Source organism: Clinocottus analis, unplaced genomic scaffold (genome assembly GCF_023055335.1).
Source record: "Clinocottus analis isolate CAN_PGR_092001 unplaced genomic scaffold, fCliAna1.0.p SCAF_1, whole genome shotgun sequence".
Lineage (NCBI taxonomy): Eukaryota > Metazoa > Chordata > Actinopteri > Perciformes > Cottidae > Clinocottus > Clinocottus analis.
In genome coordinates, this window is record NW_027175820.1 from 12,879,242 (window position 1) to 12,898,799 (window position 19,558).

General features: G+C 39.5%; 1 protein-coding gene across 3 annotated transcripts in view; it reads right to left on the bottom strand.

Annotated features, from left to right (window-relative positions):
- Positions 1–19,558, bottom strand: part of tcf12 (transcription factor 12) — a 68,734-nt gene that overhangs the window by 25,167 nt on the left and 24,009 nt on the right. For all 3 annotated transcript variants that reach the window (XM_068575522.1, XM_068575442.1, XM_068575605.1), the window contains exons 6-8: positions 10,165–10,226; positions 8,443–8,578; positions 7,989–8,041 (exon numbers count right to left, since the gene is read on the bottom strand). In XM_068575522.1, the coding sequence (XP_068431623.1) occupies positions 7,989–8,041; positions 8,443–8,578; positions 10,165–10,226 (251 nt within the window). The remainder of the gene's footprint in view (positions 1–7,988; positions 8,042–8,442; positions 8,579–10,164; positions 10,227–19,558) is intronic.

Consider the following 19,558-nt stretch of genomic DNA (forward strand, 5'->3'; position numbering starts at 1 on the left):
ACACTAGCCAAAGACACACAAGGTGCTTTTCTTGGTATTTGCTTGGGTGTTGAAAAACACAGAGCAAATCCACAGGCTGAGGTCACCCCCATCTCACGGTTGGATTTAGGGATGATATCATCAGACAGGAAGATTGCTTCCTGAAAGAAACTCTGCTTCTAATTAGAGATGGCTGACTCTAAATGTGTGTGTGTGTGTGTGTGTGTGTGTGTGTGTGTGTGTGTGTGTGTGTGTGTGTGTGTGTGTGTGTGTGTGTGTGTGTGTGTGTGTGTGTGTGTGTAAGGGGGGTTAAGACTTTGATGACTCATAATTGATGTAATACCTGCTTCACTGTCACACAGCCGTACATAAGCTTCAATAAGCATTGAAAAAATAAGCGATTAAAGATAAATAATTGATTTCAGTTATTGATAATATTTTTTTCAATATCACATTCTGTTTGATCAGATAATGTTTTCTTAAATTGTTTCCTACTAACGTTTCTTAAATATTTAATCATTAACACTTTTTATGTTATAGTGTAGTATATATTTATATATAGTTTAATTTCATTTATAGATGTATTTTTTTGGCATTTTCAACTAAAACATGTGAGACTGTTTTAAAAGATATGACAGACCCTCTAAATCCGTCTTTGCTTACTTTATGCCTGAAGATGTATTTTCCAGTTGTTTTTTTATTTGATCTTTGTCAGAAAGGTTGTATATTGAACCTTAAGGCCAGTATAATGTATCGAACAGGTGGTGAGCAGATGTTGTTAAACAGCTACTTTCTCTTTGCACGGTAAGCAAGGATAACTGAGTTTGTTGAAAGAAAGTGACTTTTCTAATTGCTGTACAACAAGAAGAGTAAAAACAAAAAGATTATGAAAAAAAAAAGTTTTAATAAAAGCATTTACTTGCTGAATGTCTATGTTGGTTATGTGTCTTTTGTCTTTCTGGTGTTTATTATTGTAAGGGTTTTTTTGTCTGTTGTGCACTGTGAACCTTGTCTGTATGAGTCTGTTGTCGTGTATGGGGACACATGAGTTTCCCCACTAAGGATTTATAAAGTGTTCTTTCATTCTTTATTTCTACCTAAAACAATGTTAAATTGTGCCTGACATTCTTGACACTAATTACGAAATAGCTGATAACTAAAAGTAAATAAACAATGAAAAGGTTTCAGGATTTTAAATTCTTTGTTAATATTTGCAATCAAAGTAAAAGTACAGCTGAATTGCTCATATTTGTTGGAGGGGCATCTAATAAGATGCATGTTGTCATCGCCCCTCTAACAAATACAGTTGTGGATGGATTTAGTACATCTGTGTATTTTTCAGCCAATATTTCTGAGAAATGAGAGGAAACACGAGAAAGGGGTGCGACAAAGCAAATCCTAATACTAATGATTATGTCCATGACATCTTCATGTTGTACTCTGGGCCTTACAACAGGACCACAGTGATGTGTTCACTCCCGTGTAACACAACTACAATACTATTTTCAAAGATGTTGTGATGGAAGAGGAGAAGCACAAAGGGAAACCTCTTTGACAGGACAACTGGATATCTGCGTTTAGACACCAATGCAGTTGAAGAATACAGCGGTGTCGCAGCTGTAAATGTGAAATGTGTTGCTTCAGAACTCTTGACTGACAGACTTGGGTTGATGTGGACAAGTTCACTGACAGCCTAAAACCCTTCCTCAGATCTCACATAGATAATGTTGAGCTTAGTTGGATTGTCATACAATAAGTGAGGAGTCTATATAAACGTTAACAATTTAGAGCAATCCCTGCTCTCATAAAGCAGCCACAGCCCACTAGTTTCTTCAAACAATTGGCAGAATGTGGAATGTGGGATGTGGAGCCTGTGTATGAAATACAGGCAAAAAACAACAATGAAAAAAACAGGCAATAGGAAAAAAATGAAACAAAGTTTTAAACTTATTTACATTTCCAATAAATCTAACCAATTTCTATGGCCTTTGTTTGTTCTACATGATTTTATTAATTACTCTGTCATCTTTCCAAGAAACACATTTTTACAAATTCCTTTTTGCAACGTGAAAACGGAATATATTTTTTGTGGCAACATAAAAACTTAAAACTTTAAGATTTACAGTTTTTAAACACAATGGACAAGCTTTGATACACAATGTCCAAATGTCATGAAAATTGAATTATATATTCAATTCTTAATGGCATTCATCGGGCAGCAACGTGTTCCCACTCCTGCCCATTATAATTTTACTTTGGTGTATATGTTGCATGCATTTATGTTTTCAATTATACTTAAAAGGCTGCAAAAAAGCTATACACAGATTAATAATTGGGCACGGCTGCCTTCAAACGACGGCTATTTAAACTGCTTTAAAAGTCTGACGGCAGTAAATATATGTAACAATGCTCCCAATTACTTTCCTCCCCCAAGCTGGCAGGAATAAAAGTTAGCACATTTGTTGGACATCTGTCCTAAACCATTTGCTGGAAGAACTGAAAACATTACTTTTCCTGTTTACATTCTCATATTCACAAAAACATATTTCTATTGTTTCACATCGTAGAATTAAATATGACAATGAGAAACAGAAGGGCATGAGACATGTGAAGAGAGCGATGGAGATGTCGATGTGGGAGAGTGAGGATGCATTTCTCCAGCGGCTTAATTTCAGCTGACTTGTTCTTTTCTCACAAAACCAGGACGGTCACTTTGTAATTGAGGAGCCAGCAATGACAAGAGTGAAAGCAATGGCCAGGTAGATTAAAGAAAGGAGCTCTTGATACTACCACCATTTTGAGGAAATTATTTGTTGTTCAAGCTTGATGAATTTGCCTTCCATTTGGACAAACTCTCTCATCTTCTTTGTCACTGAATGGTACCTTATACCCTTCTTCTTTTCTTCCTCTTTTCTGGCTGTGAGAACATCTTCTCACAACAGCCTCATTCAGGCTTCTCACAACTCTGTACTCATGTTAGGTAATCTCTTTTTAAAAATATCAGAGACACTGATACTGTTTATATGACACTATTTGGAAATTAACTACATAATAATGATCCAAGAGTTCACTGGTGCTGTTAAAATTTATATTTGAAAAGAGGAACTGGGAAATGGGAAAACAAGGGAAACAAGCTGACACATCGTGCACTGAGCCGTATGCTCACCCACTATCACCATGACTTTATCATGACTTATTACATTTGACTGCGGTGATTCATCCCTCTCACACATCACTTTACACATCACCATCATCGAGGTAGAACCTCTAGGATGAGCCTTGTGTCATTAGTTGACGTACTCTCCAGGTCACAGCAGGCTGGTCTCTAAATAACAAACACTCTGCCGATTGTTTACAATCTGTGTTCTTGAGCCTTCCAGCGATCTGAAATCAAGTTTTGCATTAATGCTTTAAAGTCACGCAAGCCCAACATGAATAATTTACAACAGGCCAGAATTCGAGTAATGACTTTAATCCGTGCATTATTTTCGTACTCTTTGTCCTTTTAACTCCTTGTTCTCCTGGTAGATGAAAGGGGTCAGACCTCTGGCTTGTTTGCTTGATCCATTATCTGCAGCCACTAATGTCAGTGGTAAATTTCAGCAACTCAAAACAAAGATAAACACAAAGGCCAGGGTCCCAGAGGTGGCCATGACTGTTCAGCATCATCCCTGTCAAACTAGGGGTGTCTATCTAATCAGCCATCTGATGAGGCCATCTCTGGGGAGCTCACTAACTCGGGTCAGGTCGGAGCCTAAAATACTGTCCCCTGACAGTTGCACAGGCCGAGCAAAACATACTCAAATGAACACACATGATACGATCCATGCAGTCATGTTTCTGCAAAACTAACTCACACAAAACAGTACATTTGGGAAAAAAAATAGCCTAATCATCTAGATATAGATCACAAACCACATCTACACACTTTCTCACACACCTACAATGAATTACAAATCATCAGCAGTATTACAGATGATACAGTTTCAATGAAAAAAACAACAAATTGAATCACGAGATCTGCATCCTGTACAAGTGCTGAACTATGTGAACTTACACATTCAAACCCAGCACTCAGTTACATGGTGTGTCATCTTGAACAAAGCAGGAAGCTTATACTTGGCTTGACTGAGCTTGTTTGCTGCCTATGGTTTTATATGTGTGGATTCCATAAAGAGTAGCAAAGCTAAACCACAAAGTGAAGAGCAAGAAAACCCAAAACAATTATCTGAAGGCAGAATAAAGCTGCAGAGACGGATGTTTTAGCAGCATGAGCAACTCGTTCACAGTGCGTTTGTTTCATTGGTTTCTTCGGCATTTGGATATCAGCAGCCAAACTATATAAAATGTAATTGTACAATGAGCATTCTTCTCATTCTCAATTTTCTCTTTTTGCAGAACTTCTCTGCATATTTAGATCAAATGAAGCACAAGTAAATTAGGAATGTTAGTGAACGAAGAATATCTGTGGTCGAAGTTAGTAACAATTATAAATACACTTTTTTTTTTACAAAGATGTGGATTTTCCAGGATGTAATGCATGCATATACATCAATGTTTATTCTTTAACCCTCCCATGTAGAAGTTAATTTGTTGTGCATGTGCAGCTTTACACCATTCTGCTTGGTGACTCTAAAATCTCATCTTGCCCAGAGACTTATAGAATCCTGTTTACATGAGGCTTTACTGGTGCATTTTGTAAATGTATAGCCTATTCACCAAGCCCTGATACTATGTTCTGGCCTGCTGTGGTTCAAAGAAAAGAAAGAAAAAAGAGCTGCTTCTTCAGCAAAAGGAACATTAGGTTACAGATGGAGTCAAATGAAAAGATCTCCTGTTTTTGAGCTGTTGCAGACAGATCGAAAGAGAGAGCGAGAGAAAAAATATATCTCTTGAATGTCATGCACCAGACAGCACTGCAAGAAACATCTTAGCCTAAAGCGAGCTTCCTTACAGCTCCAGTGTACAAATATCTCAGAAACAAGGGTGTCTGAGTGATCTGTCAAAAGCAATTGTCAATCTATTTTGTCATCGACACTCAGGAATCTCGCTTGCAAAAGTCCCAAAGGGCAGCTGAATCTCAGCCCACCACTTTCTTTCTCTCATCCTGCAGCCATATCATCACCAAAGCCAGGGAGGAAGTGTCACATCAAGCCACTGTGCCTCTGACAAGGGTTTGTAGGGGAGGAAAAAAAATATTTACACAAACAAACTGACACACACACACATGCACACGCACTCACACACACACACACACACACACACACACACACACACACACACACACACACACACACACACACACGCACACAACCTTGCAGCTCCGCATAAATAACCGACAAGATGGAACTTTCCCCCAGAAACCACAAATCTCTCTCCCTCTCTCTCTCTCCCTCTCCCTCTCTCTCTCCCTCTCTCCACTTTTCCTGTCAGACAGGTGCCCACGCAGCTGCCCATCAGCATCCTTCAGTGTAGTAGCCTGTCTGTCCAATGACAACATGCTCTGTCCATTGGTTTCAGTGCTCAGTTTATACAGTAAAAAAATGCATTTATTTGTAGCGAATGTAGCTACTGTAACATGGATAAAGATTCCATGCTTGAGCGCTTTAAAGATGTTTGTCTGTCACACCGGTGTGTTAAGCTATACATTTGTGATTTACTCCTACATAGAATAAGGTAAAAAAAAAACCTGGTTAAACAACGGCGGATAAAAAGAACTTGTTCAGCATCACATAATTACAACCACAACTGCAGAATCCCATGTCTACTAGCATATATCCAGCAGACGACAGGGAAAGGTATTTGTGTGGCTGAGGGAGGAGGGCGTCTGTATATAAGTTGAAGAAACATTTTAATGTTTGCAATCATCCAGCTGGCCTGTCTAGATAGCCTTCACATCCTGGTGCACTACGGTGTCAAAGCCTAAATGCACAGAGGATCTGCTCTCGTAAATATTTTGATTTAGCTCCATCATGTCGTGTACACACACACACACACACACACACACACACACACACACACACACACACACACACACACACACACACACACACACACACACACACAGGCTTGCAACTTACATTGCCCATCTGATTCAAAACTACAACATTTATTTTTAGACTGTGTTGATTTTTTTATTTATTTTTTTAAATCAAGCATCTATTCAGGTCTCTGGTGATGCTCTCACGCTTGCTTACACAAGCAAAAGCTTTCAGTGGCATCAGCAGCTGCATTCACGCTTTACAGGTACGCTGCAGGCTCTTCAAACAGCTGCCTCTGGCAAAGGAGCTTTGACTCCAGGTGCACCTTCCCCCGACACTTCAAAACCACCCTCATCGCTTCCAGTGTCCAGGGTCTTGGCTGATAACCATCCTGAGAAACAGCAATCTGAAACACTCACTTTACACATTTTTAAGGGCCACAAGTAGCTCTTTACACCATCAAATGGTTGATGCCACCATACCTCACCTACGCCTCCAATACCAATATCCTAACACCTCCTAAAAGCTGCCAGACAATCTCCCACTCAAACATTTTCCATACGTACCACCTATAAAAAAACAGCTTCATGTTTTCCTTTCACTGTCGACAGGTTATAAGAGACCTATAGCCCCTTATTCAACACTACCATTGTTTTTCTTTCAAATGGGATCAAAGACTAACCGGGACAATTCCTCCGAGCTCCAGGCTTTATCTTCTGAGCAGCACTGAGTGACAAGAAGAAGCTGTATTTTATCCCATGCTTCTTCACTGTTTTCCTCCATCTAGCATTGTACTGCTTGCTTGTACTCTTATGAGTCACAGAACCGCACCTGCGCCCATGTGTTAAGTACTGACAAATAAAAGCCCAGCGTCCATTTACACAACAAAGAGATGTAACCCGTGAGGCAACCAGTCTTTGCCTCCCTCCGCCTGACAAGACCGCAAATATATCACTTACTAAGGAGCTAGGCAGAACCCGTTCCTGCTGCTGTCAGAGACTGCTTCTCTCCCTCATGCTCTGACAAACTTCTTTTCAAATACAAATCCAGAAACAAAACACATGCCAGCCTTTTATGTTGCACGGGCTGTTCCATATTTGATTTCAGAGTAACAGCAGCAGAGGTGACGATTATCAAAGCTCTGAAGGCAAATCCTGTTTCAGACTCCCTCACCAAAAAAATAAGAAAAGAAAAGCCCTTTCAGGACCAAAAAGGGTGGGATTTGGGTAAACCAGTTGCTTCTTAATGAAAAGAAAAGAAACAAATCTTTGTCTTGTACCAGTTCTAGGAATTTAAGGCAAGGCTTAATACAACCTTTGCCAATCCACCGGGGTTTCAACAATGAACATCTGACTTACTGATTTATGCATATTAATGAACTCCAACGCCCCCTGTCTAAGCGAATGCAAGCTGAGCTCCACACTTCTCTGCATCCTAATGTTTTTTGCTCCACCGGGATCATTACCAATAGAAATTTCAGATATTCTGTGCTATTAATCTCTGTCTGTCCTCCTGTTCGGCTACGTAATGACTAATTAAACATCAAAAGAGCAGAGCTGGGGATCTGCTCTGACAGCCTCTCTTTCTCCCAGGAGAGGCTGTGAGGAGGCTAGACTGTGACAGGCCAGCACTGAAAATCAATCACCTCGCGCTGCACACGTGTTTGCAAGCACCCACACACACACGTTCATGCATGTTCACACCAACACATACAAATACAACAACTGTACGGAAAAAAATGTGGCCAATAGAGACATATTCATATTAATGTTAAACATCAAGCATAAACGGTCAGTCTTAAATTATCAGGCAACTCTGGTGTCACTGTTGAGCCACAAAAACAACTGAATTACCATCCAAAAAGTGTGTATGGTAAGTCAAGAGCGCTCTTTGTGTGCGAGTGTTGGGAGGGAGGGCGTGTGAGCAAAGATGTGGGTGTGTGTGTCTGTGGGTGTGTGTATGTGTGTTTGCTTAAGTAAGCTCACTGTGAAATCTATTTATATGAGAGGGAGATGATCTTCCACTCACAGATGAAGGCAGGCCAGGAGGGACCTTGCGAACCTTCTTTGTTTGTAGAGGATCTGTGGAGAGATGAAAGCACATCCAGTCATTCACAGTCAAAAAAGAAAAGAGGTTACTTTGAATGTGTTGTAAACAACCCATAACACACGATCAAAAATCTACTTTTTGGTATTGTTCTGTAAAAAAATATTATTTGTGATTCAATTGTGACATAAACAACCTTTAAAAGAAAATTACAATTTAGTTTTTAAAATACACTCAATCCAGAGTAAAAGAAACAAGCAAATGTGTCTACTTGCTAACAGATGACTGCTGACCCATGTTACTGTTTTTTAATTTTTTATTAACGTCTAAAAGAAACTAAAATGTAAGACTTGAGCGAAACTGTGTCGACAAGAAGAATCTATTTAGATTTAGTTTATCGTGAGGTTCTGATTATTTTAAATATTTATGCACTGACCGTTGGACGGAGGATCTTGCAGAGGACGTCTTCTTGGATTGGCTGCAGTGAATGAGAAGAAAGGAGCTGCTGACTTCCCTGAAGGAGTCCCTGGACTAGGACGTGCCATCGAGACGTCTGGCCTCACAGAAGAAGACTGACAGAAAAACAAACAACACAAATGAAAGGATAATACCAGCTTTCGTTGTCAGAAATAAAAGTGTTTACCTTTGTTGTTTCTAGTAATTACAAGCTCATTCAAATACATTGTTTTTTTGTCTCAATAGATATCACACATTCTACATTTAACCTAAAAGATAGTTTTATTCCAAATAATACGTAAAGCCCACAAGCATTCACAGTGTGTTTACTGTAAATAGCAAATATCAGAATATCAGAATCACACATCAGACCTGATGTATTGTTTCAATGGATGTACAATTTTTTTTTAAATGACTATCATATCACTTATTAGGTGACGTGTGTCCTGTAACTCCTGTTAATTCTGTGTCACAGGATGGACTGTGGAAACTCCCTGCATCATCCTATCACCAATATCTATATAACCTCGACAACGCCAACAAACTGGGCTACAAGCCCAATTCAGATTTAATACTGACTAAATTCAAACAAGTACAAAAATAAACTCCATTCAATGTAGAAAGAACATGTAGGAAATGCTCTGTAAAATAAATTATTTCTCTAAACCGAAAATGTAGGTCATGAAAAACTGTCAGCTTCAACGTAACACAACTATAATACAAAATAAAATGAATCAGGGCAGGTTCAGTAAAATGACAACATGTCACTGGTGCTACTGCGTGACACAACACACCCCCTTCAGCTGTTGCCTTTGTTGCCTTTGAATTGAATCCCTGCAGCGACACAAGATCTGGCCTCTGTTACACGTTTGTAGCTATACAGGGAGGAACCACTAAGGAGTCATAAAAAATGAGATCTCCTTGTGACCACTTCAGCATTAGTTTCATTTATACAACCATACACTCAAACTCTTGCAAATTAAATACTTTGTTTTTCGTACGAGCAGATTTCTTTTATTTGTTAAGTATCAGGCAAGTTGGAGTTGTGATGTAAATAACTTGACCTATTCCTAACTTCTAAGTCAGTTGTCTTATTTGGTTTGACTATATTACACAGGGCCGGCTATACATCAATAGGGTTATTAGGCACTCCTCTGGTGGTTAATGGATATCATCCTTATAATATTTGGCTGTTCCAGCACACATTTGTTGTTGATTCTCTGTGAAAAGAAATGCATTCTTTGTCATCCTATTTGTGTTATTTGACCAGAAAATATCCATTAATCTCAGATCTAAAAAATCCTTTTCAACTGTAGTTAAATAGTGGCTAAATGGGCGACTGTGGCTCAGTGGTTAGTGTGCGTCACTTTCAATTAGAGGATGGGTGGTTGGAGCCTCGGTTCTTGAGCAAGACACTTAACCCCAAATTGCTCCCCGTTGCTGTGTCTACGGTGTATAGACAAAATGTGAAGTCTCTTTAGATAAAAGTGTCAGCTAAATGTGATCTAATATGAATACCTTAAGGGTTCAAGACACTTTTAGTTTTTCAAGAGGTCAACATTTCAAGTGACTTGGGATTACATCTTGTTGAGCCTTGAAAACTCTTTGAAACAAAGTTCTGCAGCCCCACGTTGAACCTTAGAAACTCGTAGAAAGAGTGAGATGTTGAAATCTACTGCATGTAGCTCAGATTTGAACTCACCTGGCCGCTAGATGCTCCAGGAATCCTCCCGTAGCTAGGAAATGGAGCCTTCTCTGATTTACCTGTAAAAACACACATAGACCATAACAGCACTCGTTATATCTTTCATGATAGTGAACATGCACCTGGTATAACTCATAATAATACATTACATGCAGCGTGCTGGTTGTTTTGCTCTGCAGTGCTTGGTGCGAGATGAAGACTTAATTAGCTGTAAAAAGTTTTAACTTTATTGGCAATAAAGTATATAAAGGCTGGAGAGTTTTAACTTGTAAAATACCATTGAAAACACTAAGAGGTGTGGTTACTTTTACTGAGTGTGTTTACTTTGACTTGGATATCATCTGCAGCTGACTAGAAGTAAAAGGAGGGAAAATAAATTGCATTTTATATTAATGGGACTCTGGTTCCTTACCAATGTATCACATACTAAATATACAAACCAACAAAGTAATGAATCTTAAGTTGAATCTTAAGAAAAGCCCAAACCAAAACTTACACAGAGTTTTGAGGTTTCAAAAAATATATAAATATCATAAACATAAATAACAATAAATACAGAGATACAATTTTCCAGAAGTCCTTCTATCAGTGTCACATTGGATGTGCACACCTCAAAGGAACGCTTCCAAGCAGCCATCACGGGGAAACACACATGAATCATACACATCACAATATTCAAACTCAGCAGTTTTACTCCCCTGGAAACAAACAAACAAACAAATGAGAGCTCCTTGGGGAGAATGATGAATAACTTTTACAGCAATGTACATTATTTTTTGTCAGACTTCCAAATATTACAAGGAAAGACACAAGCGTTGGAACTAAATTCAGTTTACTCTGGGGAAAATGTAAATATTGTTTTGTGAATTCAAACTTGCATACCCTGTATCTTTTGTTACACAATGAGTGATCTGAACATTGCTTTCGCAAGCGCAGGTGAACAGAGGCCCGTCTAAGAGAATTCACATGTGCTTATCTGCGCAGTCCTGCAGGAGACAGTTGTTCTGCATCTGTGCAGACCGTCTCTAGAGACGAAGGAAGCTGAGGAAATCAGGGAAAATGGTTAAACTGGCAAAGCTGCTTCTCGTCTTACAATAATGTGATACAGTTCTGAGCCATAGGTCTTGTAAAAGGAAATAGGATTAAGTTGTCTGTTACCACCAACGTTAACTATTGTGATGAAACATCTCTTTGACAGAGAATTATAATTTCTGTATTCATGTCTAATATCTATAGGTGGTTTAGTGGAACTCCTTCTCACTCCTAAAATGTATGCTGAGGAAAAGGAGTTAAATATTCATTGGCAGCATGTGTTTTTTCACACACACTGTGTCTTGTGTGAATAATTAATGGTCACTGTTGTAGTTTCAGGGCCAACCGGGGCAGACAGATGTGTTTGAGAAACAATGTCTCAGTCCACACTACGAGACAGAGAAGCAGCCACACAGCGCCCCCCCAAAAAACTGTGAAGCCTGACAAAAGAAAGTCTATGAAGACGTTCAATCAACAGTGAAGCCTAAATACAAAGGAATGCACAGTATAACCAAGGCAAAATACCATGCGTAAATATTTACTGCATTTGTAAGCGTTGCGATATGGCGACCTTCTTTGGACACTACTTGTTACAACAGGAGATTGCTTGTGTAAAATGAGTTTTACTCTTTTTTTCCCCCTCATAAGTTACGGCCATCATAATGCTTAGTTTATGCAAGTTTTTAAAAGAAATGCTGAATGATTACGCAACAATATCACATGACATGTCACCTGCTATGACTGATGCTGTTTCCTCCATAAAAGAGTTATTAACCAGGCATGAATTGCACATGCTTCTTTTATAAACAAAGCATTGAGTGTATCTGCTCTTCATTGATGCTATGTTCAAGCTAAGTTTCAGCCTATTATACTTTTAGTCTCTTTCTGTCTCAAAATCCTGCATTAATCTCTCCAATAATTCATAATAGACTTGAAATATAATACAACTATATTTTGTATTATAGTAAAGCACTGACTGAACCATGTTCATCTACTGGTAATCCGTCTAAATTGGTAAATTAGAGGAGAGAGCATTTGAAATTAAACAGGCAGTATTGCTTTAGGAGGCACAAACACACATTTGACTGTAATATGATTGCCCAGCTACGTGGCAGCATATTTTGGGATATACTTCATCTTGTATACAGAGGTCATGGAGATGTCTCTGTATTGTGCTTAGACTGTGCTGCTGAAGATGCAGCAGCTCTGACAACTTTATCTGATCGTGTAAATCATCTCTGTGAGAGGAGAGCAGTAACTTGTCTTATCCGTCTTCTTCTTTCTCAACCAGCAGGTATTTTTCCTTCTAATAGACAATAATAGATCAAATATACAACAAAGGTCATCACTTTTAATGTCTGTCCTTATGGCAGTTTAAATCCCTGTGTAGCTTCTTGAACTTTACAATAAAGCAACTTCATGAAAACAACCACTCCTTGTAAAAGAGCGGAATTCACAGTTTGCAACTATGTGGCTGAACTGCTTTTCAAATTTCAGGAGAATGCATATTTATGATGGCGAGATAAAGTAGAACAAAGTAATATATCAAGTGGAAAGTGTTGCTGGGTTGGTTGGTTCTAAAGCCAGGAGCCTAAATTAGCTGAGTAAAATATACCCTTATCATGCAGTGAGACACAATCGCCTCCCTGATGCACACAGACTGTAACTCATTGTGAGGAAAGTAGGTCACTATAATAATCTCTATTTCCCCCCAAAAAAAACACCTAAAAAAAGTTGTTTAATCACAAATTTCCCATTTTCGGAGTATTTAGGCTTGCAACACTAGCTTATGAATCAACGACTGTTGCTATTGTTGAAGGAGAAACACACACAAAAACTGAATTAGTTTTAAGAGTTCCAGACTTGTTATTAAAATGCTTGGTTTTCCCTCCTCTGAGCAGGCCTGTGTGACCCCAGCCGCACAACAGCACTATTATCATTATCATTATTTCTTGAGTAGGCCCATTTGTTCTGAGCAGGGCTACACGGGTCTAAGCGGGTGTGTTTTTTTGTGTCACAGGCCTACTAATGAGTCTAAAGTGCCGTGATAGAGTGGAAGCAAAAGTAATTATCTGCCTTAAAACAGCAACACATGCAAAAGATACAAAATGCAAAGAAGCATCATGAGCAAAGTGGCATAATTACTGCACCATCAGTAATATCAATTTAACTATGCAGACTGCCATCACAGAACAACCCCAATGCAAAGAAACTTCCATCCAATGAGTTTAGAAATTCCATAAATCCATAAAAGTTGCTAATTAGCATATAACTCAGAGGAGTGATAGTTTAACTATGACTGTAAAACCTTTCACTGCAGATGTACTTATATTTAACAGATTGTGTCCTGGTGGACAGATTATATTAGTTGCTAATTTTACAGAGGTGACTACACTGGTCATTGGTGGTTTATGATTGTCAAAACCTCCAATGTAATGGAGCCATGTGAACAACTAAAATGTACATATATCTGGGTGGCTAGCTAAACGACACAGAATCTTGTCAATCCCGAGTAAAATACCGATATCTGTAAGTGAAGTATCTTATCCAAAGTCAATACATTGAAACCTTTGGCAGCAACAGACATTATAGTTTCTCTCACTGTACTGACTCTCACATACACTCTGGTGTTGATACAACAGTAAGCCTTGAACGCCTGAGGTCAATGTTGTGTGAGCACAGACATCATTGCCCCAATATAAGGCGGGACGTCTGCCTGCAACTGGCAAATGATTTGGTGAACACCATCTGGTGGCATGTGAGCGATGCGCTGTGCACATTTCCTGAAAAATATAGCCAGTGTATTGTACATCAGCTATTGTTTAACCAGATCAAAGAATTTCATGTTTTTATTTTTCTTTCCATTTTCGAGGCTGCTGTCAAGTGCCATCATTTCTGTCCATACAGCCCAAAGTGTACAAGTGTTGCACTGGCACGTTCTGGGTATCTTTGCACCACTGATTTTAATGATTGTACGTTAATGTGAGCAATAGTTGTATAATTGTCCACAAATGTACGTATTAACATGGTGTAAAATATAATAGTTTGAACAATTATTTTAATAAGAATTCACAAGTGTCTGCATGCTTCATACTTTGGAAGTCTATTGGCTGTTGTATACAACATACATTGGCAGAAGTAACACTAGTGAACATATAATATATAATTGTCTAAGCCAAACCATTTAATTTAAATAAGTAACTTAATTAGTTGAAAAAATACATTTTTAATCTGGTTCAATCTCAGCTACACAAACACGCTGAGTTTGTGAAATTAACATTGCTATCGTGCTGAAATCCGACTGAAAGAAAAAGCTCAGTGGCCAGTCATTTCTAGTGTGCATCCTTATTGATCACAGGGCTGCAGTTCTGATAATGTGAGAGGTAGTGACCTAAACGTCTCCAAGGATCAATTCAAAACCCTCGCTACAAAAACAGCCAATTAGTGAGCGTGCTTCACCGCCTCTCGGGTTCATTCCAAGAGCCTCTTTTTTCATCCAGGAAACAAGTCTATTTTCCTTACTCCAAGGACAGTCATGAGACCATGAAAACAAACTCATAATACAGGATGAAGAAATGTTAATGTAGAAACCATATGAAATGATCACGTGTGTTTGCTCTTGTGTGTTCGCGCTCATGTTACCACGTCTTCTAAGGCACCTGACCACCAAACATTGATTCTATCAAGTTAATAGTCTGTTTCTTAATGCCGGATCTCCTATCAGGACTAATCCATGAAATTATTGTAAATCTTTATCTAAATTCTGGCATACAGCTTTGTGTTGTTTTTTTTGTTGATTTTCATGAAAAATCAAGAAGGCCCAGTTCTGTGATTAATCAAATCTTTTACCCAATAGAAGTCAAGTTTACACCATGGAAGTAAAGCCAGACAGGCTCCATGGTTGCAAATACATTTCTCTGGCAACAAGAGACAGCACACGGACAAATCAGATGTACACTCACTCACTTCTGCTTCGTACCTTTTAAAATGCCTTCTTTTGTTTCCTTTTCTCAAGAATTTGTGTACATCCATCTTGTCAAAGCTTTTTGATTCTTCCACCACTTTCTGTTTGACAGTAAATAAAAGCTGTCTGGGTTTAGTGGTTAGGTCAAAGAGGACGAGGAAACAGGGAGGTTAGGTAGTGTGCCATATCAGCTTCCTCCCTCCTTAGCTGGGGGTGAATGTCTACAGCCCATCCGCAAGAACAACAGTAGGATGGAGATACATGAAGGAGCCACAAAACACTGAAGAAACATGTCTCCACTGCCCTGAGCTTGACATTAATGTCTACGTACAGCCCTGTCAGCACTGACATTATTCAAAACAGCAAGAGCAAATGTTAATTAGTTCTTATTTGCATTTTCTTTTTTTCTTTGTTAAAATGTCACTGATTATTACGTTCTATGATGATAAATGTATCTGCTCATGCAGCCTGATGTGTAATTAGCCATTAGGTGGAATAAATAGATCAATTAAAGGAGAGGGACCATGATTAAGAGAAATCAAACCAGGGGGAAGGCAGGAGTGAGAAATAAAATAAAACATTAGGCTCGGGGGAGAGAACGCTTACATCCATTGCTTTTAAATGTGACTAGAAATCTGGAAAGGGATCAAAGATATTAAATACTTTACTGCACATTATTTAGCCCTGAAGTACAACTTTCAAAATCAGCAGCTGCTGCCCTTTGCATTAACTAAACAGTTTATTTTCTTCTAAAAATCCATCTGTGTGTGAGAGAGGAGATGTGGATTTCCTGATTGTATTTATTTCCTCCCGGGATAATCAGATGCCATGGCTTGGTCTATTTGAATTTTTTTTCGAAGTTGGTAAAAATAAAAGAGGGGGAGGTGTAAAGGGGGAAATGTTTTAGCCTGGCCTTTGCCTTTTTCCAAGCCCAACAATTCTCCTGCCAGCGCTTGTTATTCACGAATAAGAAAAAAAATGCATTACTGCAGACCAGATGGGAACATTCCACATGACCAAACCAATCAATCACCTTGGTGAGACGCAGGTGTGACACAGCCGTGCAGCAACACACCATTTCACAGTCTATCAGGCACAAACACATGGTCACCAATCAATGGCACCCTGAGGACCCATGAGGAGGGGTGCTCCTCTGCAGCCCCAGTGGTTCATGGCTGATGACTTCATAATCACACATCCATTCTCTCTGAGGAGGAAGCCGATGAGCTACCTAATAACGTCTCCCACCATGTGGGCACCAACACTGTAATGGATGCCGCTTCCATAGGGCCAACATGCTCCCCTCTGCGTCACACATTCACATGTGAGCTCAACAGCACTGTCCCTCTCAGATTGAGAGAAGGCTGGAAACAAGAGCACATTTCACAAGTTGAACAAACGTCCCCCAGTCGGATATTGGAATCAAGGCAGTGTGTGACATCAAAGTGGCGTTGTGTGTTTGGTAATAGATGCCAAACAACTGTTGAACAGTAAAACAACAGAGGTGAAGGACAAGAAAAGGATACACACATGGGTTAGGAATGCCGATCCAGCTCCAAGCACTGTGGGCATATTTCCTTACACAGAAAACCCCTGCAAACTTTTTTAAGTACATAAGCCTGCACTAAATAAAACACCAAAACAGCCTGAAGGGGATACATCTTTTGATGAGTGCTTTCAGTGGGGATGGCATTGTATGTGGGCAAAAGCCGTAGCAGCCATTTAAAAGAGTTTTGTTGATTTTAAGTTGACAAAAAGAAATGTACCTTCCCACCCACATATTCCTGGCTGTGAAGAAAAAGTCTCACAGAGCGGTGCTTCTCTAAACTTCCCACACCTCACATGAGGGCTGTGCCAGATATTGTCAAGTAGGAGTAAAGGCGAAACAAATGTGTGCGTTACAATCCACTACAGTCCAACAAGAAAGGAGCGTAACATTATATAGTGTTTTGTTTGTCAGCACATCCAGCATGGACACAGGACTCCTGGGAGAGCAGTTGTGACTGTGGAAAAAAATGGAGGCGGGGGGTTAGGAGCAGTGGGCACGAGAATTAAACAGTAACTGTTGGCCAGGTTTTCTGAGGCTCTTCTCAACAGAGGACTCAACCTTTGATGTGTTTTCAAAGTAGATGCTTCAGGTGAGAGAAACTTTACAAAGTTCCCTTAAAACCTGACTTGTCCACGTTCCAGAGATTGTCCAGGACACGGGGGCCAAGTCTATGCATGCTCCATGTTTTAGTAGAGTTACTCCGTTTCAAGAAAAAGAAAGAAAGGAGGGATCCAGTCATCTGTGCTCAATCTAGATTCACACCACAAGCATTACAAAAAGCATTTGTAATGAAGTTGGTACTTGTGATACGTGCAAGCAGACCACCACTTAATGCTTTTACTTCGTATTTCACGTTCACAGTCACAAAAATCATTTCATTTCCGAAATCATCAGTTTTGTTTTTTTCATGCAATGCTGCGCTCTAATGTGTGTTTTTTCATTTGCACATCGGCCAAAAACACTAATCTATGAAGGAATCTATGAAGGAAAAGCAACCTATGAACATCCTATGGATCAATTCAAGAGATTCAAAAGTCAGTGCCAACACCGCAAAATGTATCAAAGTTACAATACGACTGCTATGTATAGAGATCATTTGGAAAATGTGTCCAGTCATCCAATTAAATAGATGACTCACATACTCACTGGCATGGTTTGTGTTCTATACAGTAAGTACTGCTTTCGACAAAGAAGACAGAAGACATTAGGACTCAATGGTCAAGTATATTGGAGCTACGCAGAGAATTCAAAACTGTCTGTAATGCCAATGGCAAGCACTAAAGTCATCAGACTTTAATTGTTCCACCAACAGTAATTCTTTTGAATGAATCATTTCCCTTTTAGCTTCGTCACTTGTATTAAATAATCTCTTACATTTTTCTTGGCATCAGCTGTAGGCAGCATGAGTTGAGAAAAATGAGAGAAAGGGGGAGGGGAGAAAGAATCAAAGAGAATAAAGAAGAGAGCGAGATGTGGGATATACAAGGAAGCCAAATTTGATTTATCTTAACTTCTTTTAACCATTAATCCAAACAAAATAATCTAAACAGAATTGTTTCTCTTTTTGATGTGCAAACATCTTCAGACACACACGTACACAATTATCCACAAGTCGCTTCTCCTGGACCCATAAAATGCAGTAAAATGAGCAACACAAGGACACTTGACTCTAAATACAATCGTAATGCGTGACGACTTGTTATGTCATCATACCTTGGCCTTAGCCCGGCTCTTCCTTCCTCTTTGGAGGGACAGCCCTCCAGGCCTACTGAGACTACAGCTGATCCTCTGCAGCTGGGCAGCCTCGCCAGTCGCATGCTGGGGGCCGGGGCCTCGGGAAGGCAAGGCCAGGGCTGGGCAGTGCCGAGATGGGCTGAAAAAAGCATGAGAGCGGGGAGGGCTGGGATGTGTGGGGAGATGTGGGCGGCATGTGGATGGAGGAAGGGGATTTGCACCCTTTCAGCTCGTCTTCAGCTCTTCATGCTCTACTGACCGCAGTAATAGATAAGCACACCCTGCAGCTCTACATAATGACCGGCTCTATCCACTAAACTGTACTGCACATCTCCTTGTCTTCCCATCTCTGCACTCTGTTCTGTTTATATGATATATATATATATATATATATATATATATATATATATATATATATATATATATATATATATATATATAAGAAAGTGAATTTGCAAAATGTAGTTAGTGTTAGTTAGTATCAAGCTCTTACTGTGAAAAAGTGCTGTGTGAGTGTGTGTGTGTGTGTGTGTCAGTGGTTCTGCATGCTTGTTGGCAGCCACTTATTGCTTTTATGAGCATATAGACACTAATATAACATGTGTGTGTGTATGTGTGTGTGTATACATGGGTGTGAATGACAGAGTCGGAGAGGGAGCAGCATTGGCAGCACCTGTGATCCACTCTGCAGTGAAAAGAAAACTGAATGAACACCTGAACAGCACCTGGCCACAATCACAGCCTGGGTCTGAGGAAGATCCCCCACGGGACGGCGCATTAGCACATGACACCTGCCCCAATAAAAACACACTGGGGATGCCAATGTGATGTGGGATTTGACACTTCATCAAAAGCCTTGAGGAACAATTAGAAATTAAAAGGGAAAAGGCTGAAAAAGATTAATTCTATTCTAGTGCAAAAACTATCCAATGTTGCCTTATTTGTATCTTAAAAAATGTAATGTCACTTAAACATCCCCACAAAACCAACACACAATATAAGATTTGTGCTCGTTGTGCAAGTTTGCAAATGAGGAGAGGAATCAACAGCATCATCAAATGCTTACTGAATACTAATATGATGCAAATTTTAGGTTCTAGCAGGGTATTATT